This window comes from Mus caroli, chromosome 14 (genome assembly GCF_900094665.2).
Source record: "Mus caroli chromosome 14, CAROLI_EIJ_v1.1, whole genome shotgun sequence".
NCBI classification, from domain to species: Eukaryota; Metazoa; Chordata; class Mammalia; order Rodentia; family Muridae; genus Mus; species Mus caroli.
In genome coordinates, this window is record NC_034583.1 from 13610206 (window position 1) to 13618695 (window position 8490).

The window sequence follows — 8490 nt, forward strand, 5'->3', positions numbered from 1 at the left end:
GGGTGCTGGCTAGTAATAAACAGAAAGGGGAGAGACAGACAGGGGTGGGGTGGGAGAGAGAGAGAGAGAGAGAGAGAGAGAGAGAGAGAGAGAGAGAGAGAGAGAGAGAGAGAGAATATTATGAATGAATGAATATCACTGGAAGGGATTTTGAGGTGGGGACCTGTTTATCCTGAACATGAATTCCCTAGAGCATGTCACCTCTGGTGACTCCCACCTTCATCTCTTGCAGGGTGGCAGTGTACTTGGAACTCCTGATGAATGTGAGTATCTGCTTCCTTGCACACTAGTTGGCTGCCCAGAGACCCTTGAAAACCCTTAGGAGACATACCCTCCCTGTCCCTGCTGCAAGGCGGGCTCCCCTCCCCCCCTTGATCCTTGCTTACCCCTCCTTTGCATTTGCTAGCAAACTGTGGCTGTCAGAACGGAGGTGTATGCGTGTCCTACAAGTACTTCTCCAGCATTCGCCGATGCAGCTGCCCAAGGAAATTCCAGGGGGAGCACTGTGAGATAGGTATGGGGATTTGCACTTGGAATGCGGGCGTGGGGGAGGACCAGAGATCGTAGAACAGGGACAGATGGATGGGATGCAGAAGCAGGCAGAAGCTGGCCTTGGAGGTGTGGGTCTGTGAGCCCAGCACTTAGGAGGAGACTGAAGCCTGGACTACATAGTAAGTCCTTGTCTCAGAAAGCGGGCGAGGCGCAGCTAGAGAGACAGCTTAGTGATTAAGAACACTGGCTGCTCTTCTAGACAGCCTATAGTTTGAGTTTCAGCACCCACAGAGGTGGGCTACAGCCATCTGTACCCCCAGTCCCAGGGAATCTGATGCCTTCTTCTGACCTCTTCCAGCCCAAGTGACATACATGGTGTACAGATATACATGTAGGAAAAACACTCATACACATAAAATAAGCAAACAAACAAACAAAACAGGCAGCAGAAGTTGGGAGTCACACACACACACACACACACACACACATACACACACACACACTCATGAAGCAGTGGCTATACAAGTGTGAAAAAAAGGGTGAATCTCCCTAATATTATCACCTGACAGGTCTGAAACCGTGTCACCTCTGAAATGCCTGTCCAAACCTCCTCCCTTTTCTAATACTCTGCACTCCTCAAATCATTTCTAGATGCATCAAAAACCTGCTATCATGGAAATGGTGACTCTTATCGAGGAAAGGCCAACACTGATACCAAAGGTCGGCCCTGCCTGGCCTGGAATGCGCCTGCTGTCCTTCAGAAACCCTACAATGCCCACAGACCTGATGCTATTAGCTTAGGCCTGGGGAAACACAATTACTGCAGGTAGGTGGTGACTGAGTACCAAGAATCCTTCCCAAGGGGGATAGGGAGGTGGCTCAGCAGCTAAGAGCACAGACTGCTCTTCCAGAGCACCTGGGTTTGATTCCCAGCACCTACAGGGCGGCTCGTGACAGTCTTTAACACCAGTTCTAGAGGGTCCCACGCCCTCTTCTGGCCTCATTGGGCAGGCATGCACTGGCATGAATATAGGAAAACACTTATACACATTAAAAACAACAACATCCCTTCCCCCATCGTGGCCTCTTAGAAACCTTTGTCATCACCATGGTATACCTGGGATGGGAATCCTGGCACAAGAATCCAGGTCTCTGGTTGAGCCTTTGTTGGAAGGGAGGATACAGAGAAGACATTCGGGGTTGGCATGACATTCCCTATCTCTTTGTGTTACCAGGAACCCTGACAACCAGAAGCGACCCTGGTGCTATGTGCAGATTGGCCTAAAGCAGTTTGTCCAAGAATGCATGGTGCATGACTGCTCTCTTAGTGAGTGTCGCTGACTGCTTATGACAACGGGGTGGAAAGAGACAAACTTGTATTGTCACTACAGGAGGGATGAGAAGTGAGGTTTGCCTCAGAGACTCTTCATCATTGCTGTCTCCCCCAAGCATGTATCTCTTTCTTTTCTAGGCAAAAAGCCTTCTTCGTCTGTAGACCAACAAGGCTTCCAGTGTGGCCAGAAGGCTCTAAGGCCCCGCTTTAAGATTGTTGGGGGAGAATTCACGGAGGTGGAGAACCAGCCCTGGTTTGCAGCCATCTACCAGAAGAACAAAGCAGGAAGTCCTCCCTCCTTTAAATGTGGTGGGAGTCTCATCAGTCCCTGCTGGGTGGCCAGTGCCGCACACTGCTTCATGTACGTACATCCCTTTGTCCCTTCTCTCTGACTCTTCCCCCCAACCCCAAGACTGTCCTTTCTCCTTCCCTATGGAAGGTTATAGTGTCATTCTCCTGCTAACCCTCTAACGGTGCAGCTTGTGGTCTTGGGTACAAGTGATACTTTGAGGCCTCTGGGGTGGAGTGAAGAGAGTGACCGGACTTTGTGAGACCAGGCTGACTTGTTTCATTTCTCACAGTCACCTCCCAAAGAAGGAAAACTACGTTGTCTACCTGGGTCAGTCGAAGCAGAGCTCCTATAATCCTGGAGAGATGAAGTTTGAGGTGGAGCAGCTCATCTTGCACGAAGACTACAGTGAAGACGGCCTGGCCTACCATAATGACATTGGTGAGCAGAAAGCTTAGTTTCCAGAAAGGCGATGGCCAGAAAAAGGCTAAAGTAGTGGTGGGAAATGTGGGGGGACTTGAAGCCCGGGATTTATATAATGAGACAGATGAGGAAGGGTTCAGAATGAGATACATGAGAAGCTGAGGGATATGGGGATCCTCTGTGGGGACCTTGAATTTCCCAAATAGATAGATTCTTCTAAGTAGAAAGAATCTTACAGGCATACGGCTTAGGCTGAGGATGTCCTGTTTGTACAAAGTAGGATGGATGCTTCTTCTCTATGTACCAGAATATAGAATGTATAAAGCAAAACCTTGGCTGGATTTCAGCTCAGCTCCCTCAGCAGGAAACAACCTGTTCAGCTGTATATGGTGGATTTTGTTGCCTGCACATCTGTCATCTGATGAAATAAAGCATTTGGAGAATGTGGCAGGGGAGGCTTCAGGGTAACAAGATACCAGCAGACCTTTTGGATCTCTGTGACTCCCATGCCACGAGTATAGATCAATGCTCAACATTGGTAGGGAAGAGATGATGACCATCTGACACGGTGATAACCTTTCCCCTTTGACCTTTCCCTTCCCCACCCAGCCTTGCTGAAGATACGTACCAGCACGGGCCAATGTGCACAGCCATCCAGGTCCATACAGACCATCTGCCTGCCCCCAAGGTTTACTGATGCTCCGTTTGGTTCAGACTGTGAGATCACTGGCTTTGGAAAAGAGTCTGAAGGTAAGTGACAGATGAAGCTGACTGAGAGAGTCTGGGGAGTGTTATGGTCCAGAGCAAAGAGCAGACTATCAAAGGAAGACTGTGGAAACAGGACTGAGAACATTATGGAGGGCCAGGGATAGAGTAGGGGGAGATGGGCAAGCAAGTCAAACAGGGTGTGAACAATTGTGAGTGAAGTAAAAGACTCAGATTGGAGAAAAAAGAACAAGAGCTTTTCATAGCTGGGATATGTTTTTTATCTTCACCCTTGCAGAGAGTCTCATTTATAGACACATCTTAATGCAAACATCTGTTTCTTCCATCTAGGTGACTACCTCTATCCAAATAACCTGAAAATGTCCGTTGTAAAGCTTGTTTCTCATGAAGAGTGTATGCAGCCCCACTACTACGGCTCTGAAATTAATTATAAAATGCTGTGTGCTGCGGACCCAGAGTGGAAAACAGATTCCTGCAAGGTAAGACTCCCAAGCACCCCTCTTTATTACCCCAAACTCCCCAGAGCTCTTGGATTTGATCTAACAACCCCGGGGAGTCTCTTTCCAGCCAACAATCTAAGAATCAAGGACTTAGGTCTTTGGGAGCTTGTGCCCAATACTTATAGGTTCAAACGTTGGGCATGAGCCCCTGTGCTATATGCGTTTTAGACTAAAAGGGACCAAGACTGTTTAAAAAAAATAACCCAGACATGGTAGAGCATACCTATAACCTAGCACTCTTAGCACTTTGGAAGCTGAGACAGGAGGATCGTGAGTTTAAGGCCAGGCCAAACTACACAGTGAGAATTCAAGGCCTGTGCCACATAGCAAGATCCTTTCTCAAATAAAACAAGGAAAGCACAAACCATAAAAACCAAGACAACAGCAACAAAGGGATGGGTGCCTAACTCAGTGGCATAGTGCTTGCTTACTATGCTCAAAGTCCTGAGTTCAGGTCTCAACTCAGGGACTGGAGATCATAAGAAAAACTAAGAGTCTGGGGACGTGGCTTAGTTGGTAGAGTACTTACCCAGCATGAAAGAAGCCCTGGATCCAGTCCTCAGCACTTTATGTAATGACCCATGCCTGCAGTATCAGCCCTTGAGGGAGTCAGAATCAGTTTACAAGTTCTTCAGTTATAGAGTGAGTTCAAAGCCAGCCTGAAATACATGGGCTTATGAGACTCTGTTCCAATCTCAAAAACCACAACCAACCAACCACCACCACCAACAACAAAATATAGATACTATTCAAATCACTTCTGGACCTTTGACTAAGACAAGTGAAATCAACATAATTCTATAATTCGTTGCTCAGGATCACAGTGAATTACCAAGGATCAGGTAGGAAAGGAAGGAGAAGTCTTAAAGAGAATATGAACTGGTAAATAAAGAGACGGAAAGAAAAAGGAAGCAAGTGTCAGTTGGAAAAAACAAAACTAAGACTGAGCACGCGGTGTGCCAAGGCGAGGAATAGCAGGGTCTGGGAAAGCGCTGGAGAGTGGGAGAGGAAAGCTAAGACTTTTTACTCTTGATTCGGTAGAAAATGGGGAGTTGCGAATGTCTCTGACTCTGGGAGCCTCTCCCGTTCTCTCCCATGGCTGGGTAGTGGCCCTTCCCTCAGTTCTTCCAGGGCTTCACCTCTTTATCTTTGACTTCCCAGGGCGATTCTGGAGGACCGCTTATCTGTAACATCGAAGGCCGCCCAACTCTGAGTGGGATTGTGAGCTGGGGCCGAGGATGTGCAGAGAAAAACAAGCCCGGCGTCTACACGAGGGTCTCACACTTCCTGGGCTGGATTCAATCCCACATTGGAGAAGAGAAAGGTCTGGCCTTCTGATGGCCTTCAGGTGGCTGAGGGAAGAAACAGATGGGTCACTTGTTCCCATGCTGACCGTCCTCTCCGCAGCAGGGTCATCAAATGGAGGGAAGAAGCTGAAGAGACAGGCTTTGCGTTAATCCTCTGCTGTGCTGCCCACCAGGGTGAGCGCCAATAGCATTACCCTCAGACACAGGCCTGGGTGCTGGCCATCCAGACCCTCCCGACCAGGATGGAAAATTGGTCCTGACTCAGGATGATATAGACCAGGAGTTGCCTTTTTATGGACTAAAGCCATCTGCAGTTTAAAAAACATCTCCTGGGCGAGTGTAGGAGGAGAGTTGGTTCGCTTAACGGGTCATTCATGAGATCTGCTGTTGGGAAATCAATGATTTCCCAATTAGGAAGTGCAACAGCTGAGGTATTGTGAGGGTGCTTGTCCAGTATGAGAACAGTAGTTTGAGGAGTAGAGACACTAACGGCTTGAGGGAACAGCTCTAGCATCCCATGAATGGATCAGGAAATATTATAAATGTGTGTATGTTTGTTCACTGTGCACAGGCTGTGAGTATAAGCCTGAGCAAAAGCTGGTGTATTTCTGTATCTAACTGCAAGTCTAGGTATTTCCCTAACTCCAGACTGTGATGCGGGGCCATTTGGTCTTCCATGTGATGCTCCACGTGAATGTATCATTCCGGGCGTGACTCGTGACTAGCACTAAATGTCGGTTTCACTTTTTACATAGATGTCCACTTCTTGGCCAGTTACCTTTTTTTTTTTTTTTTTTATTAATTAGCCTAGTTCATCCAATCCTCACTGGGTGGGGTAAGGACCACTTCTACATACTTAATATTTAATAATTATGTTCTGCTATTTTTATTTATATCTATTTTTATAATTCCGAGTAAAGGTGATCAATAAATGTGATTTTTCTGAAGATTCTGGTTTCTCCATGGTTCTTGTGTGACAGGGAAGAGGGGGACATTAAAAGGAAGAAAATAATGAGGGCTACGTGCATCTTAGTTTCATTTGGGATTTGCTTGGACTTTCTTTGGATGAGAATGCATGGATGAGGCTGCTGATCCAAGCCAGGCACGGTCCTAGTCCACCTGAAGGCTAAACGAAGATTGGTGCAAATTCAAGTCAGCCTGGACCATGTGGTGATTTCAAGGCCAGCTAGGCTACAGAGCAAGACATTGTCTTTAAAAAAAAAATACACAAAGAAAGAAAAGAAAAAAATCTGATTCAAACAAAGCAGCCGCGTCGGTGCTGTCGACGGGGTCAGGTAATGAAGCACTTGTGTTTGCGGCTCTTGCGGAGGCTGGGAGTCTTGGTCCCCCACTGAAACTACTTGTAATTCTTCTGGCCTCTGTAGGCACCAACACCCATGCACACACGCAGATGATTACAAATAAATCTTACAGAAGAAAACATGAAAATATCAGTGTCTCACACCTGTCATCCCAGCAAGTGAGAGGCTGAGGCAAGAAGACTCCTATGAGTTTGAAGCCAATTTTGCTACAAAGCTTTAGTCTTAAAACAGACAAAATAAAACAAAAAGTGGGGTGGTAGTGGTATGCTTTTAATCTCAGCAGAGGCAGAGGTTCGAGGCCTGACTTGTCTACAGAGTGAGTTCAGGACAGCCAGGAGCTACACATAGAAACCTTGTCTCAAAATAACAATAAAATAATAATAACAACAAAACCAATAAACCAAACCATTGTGCATCTATCTGGGATTCCAGAAAGCAAACATACTTTTCTGTCATCTGTGTGTAGGCTGATGCTAAGTTTCCCCTGTGCTAATGGAGCTTATCTGTACTTAATGTGGCCTTGGGAAGGTCCAGAAGGAGAGTTCCAGGGTCGGCCTTCATAGCACCTAAGTTACAAAACAGGCCGCAGACCTGCGGCTTGGTAAGCGGTGTTCGGGTTGAGCTGCAGCTCACAGGTGCTTCCTCAGCCTGGTGCTATTGGGCAGAGTACCTCTTTTATTATTAATTAATTAATTAATTAATTTTCTAGAGGAGGACTCACTACATAACCCCACATGTCTTGGAACTCAATATGTAGACCAAGCTGTCCCTGCCTCCTGAGACCAGAAACTCAAGGCAGTGTGTTTCTTTTATAGCTGTATACAACTTTTTTTTGTTGTTGATTAATTTTGGTACTGAGAAAAGAATCCTATATTTTAGGCTACATTCACCTTTTTCTTTTATTTTTTAATTTTGAGATAAGGTCTTACTAAATTACAAGGCAGCCCTTCAACTCACTCTGTAGCCCAGGCAGACTTTAAATTTGATTCTTCTGCTTCCGTCTCCTGAATAGCAGTGCTGAAATCCGGGCCTGTCATACTAGACCCCACTCATAGTGAGTCTCTTGAGGCTTAGCTGTACCACATTCTCTTTGCTCTTCTCCCCACAAATCCTTGGGCTGACCTCAGTCAAGGACATTGCAGCAGTGAAAACCGCTGATCCCCAACACCACCCTACCTATATATGTGACATCCAGGGGACACAAAATATAATTTCTGCATGTTGGGCTTGTACTGCATTCTCTTGGGTATTGATGTCCCTCATTGCTATCTGTAAGAGCAAGGAACTCAAAATTAAAGGTGGATGATATCCTAATGGGGTAACCACATAATTTGAATCAAACATCAGGTTCTAAAGAACTGAGGCATACACAGAAGGCAGGCTGGAAGATATAATTAGATGCTAAAATATTGGAATTTCCAAGTCATGTTTATGAGTTTTGGCAGTGTTTCTTAACAGTCACCTGAGAAACTTTAAAAACTATCTACACACCTACGCCCCACCTGTTAGATTATGATTCAGGTCAGGGCTAATGCTAATGCTTGTGACTCTAGGGAAAGGCTCACTGGGTGTTTTTGATATGCACCACTGACTGAGAACCTCAGGCAGCTCGATCAGTCAGAATCCGCGAAGGGCCCAGAAAATTCAAGACCTGATGATCATCATGAGTTCTCTGCATGAACAGCCAGTTTTCTGAGTGGAGTTTGAGCATACGGAGTCTCCTGGGGGATCTGCGAATCCCTGAGCTTCTATCCCATGACCTAGCACTTTTTTCCCCACACAGTGCAGCTGTGTTTCAGTATGGGTTTTGCAATCTGGTGGCCTGAACTAGAACCCTGGCTTTTAACATTAGCTATGTGGCTTGGAAAAGAGCATTAGCCTCAGTGCGTCCTGCCCATGTTTCCTCCATCATAAGGAGAGAGAGGCTCCGAGAAAGCTCATCGGGTAAAGGAGCTAGCTGCTAAGTCTGATAACCCAAGTTGGATCCTCAGAACCCACATGATAAAAAGAACTGACGCCTGAAGGTTGTTCACCGGCTTCAAGTCAGTGTGTGACACACACACACACACACACACACACACACACACACACACACACA

At 46.4% G+C, this 8490-nt stretch overlaps 1 protein-coding gene across 1 annotated transcript; it reads left to right on the forward strand.

Moving 5' to 3' along the window:
• The first annotated feature begins 178 nt into the window (after positions 1–178).
• On the forward strand, positions 179–6013 carry Plau (plasminogen activator, urokinase). Its single transcript, XM_021182386.2, has 9 exons — positions 179–263; positions 407–514; positions 1144–1318; positions 1728–1819; positions 1964–2186; positions 2407–2555; positions 3147–3287; positions 3594–3742; positions 4925–6013. The coding sequence occupies exons 1-9, from the start codon at positions 179–181 to the stop codon at positions 5099–5101; spliced, it is 1299 nt and encodes a 432-aa protein (XP_021038045.1). The 3' UTR covers positions 5102–6013.
• Positions 6014–8490: the final 2477 nt, after the last annotated feature.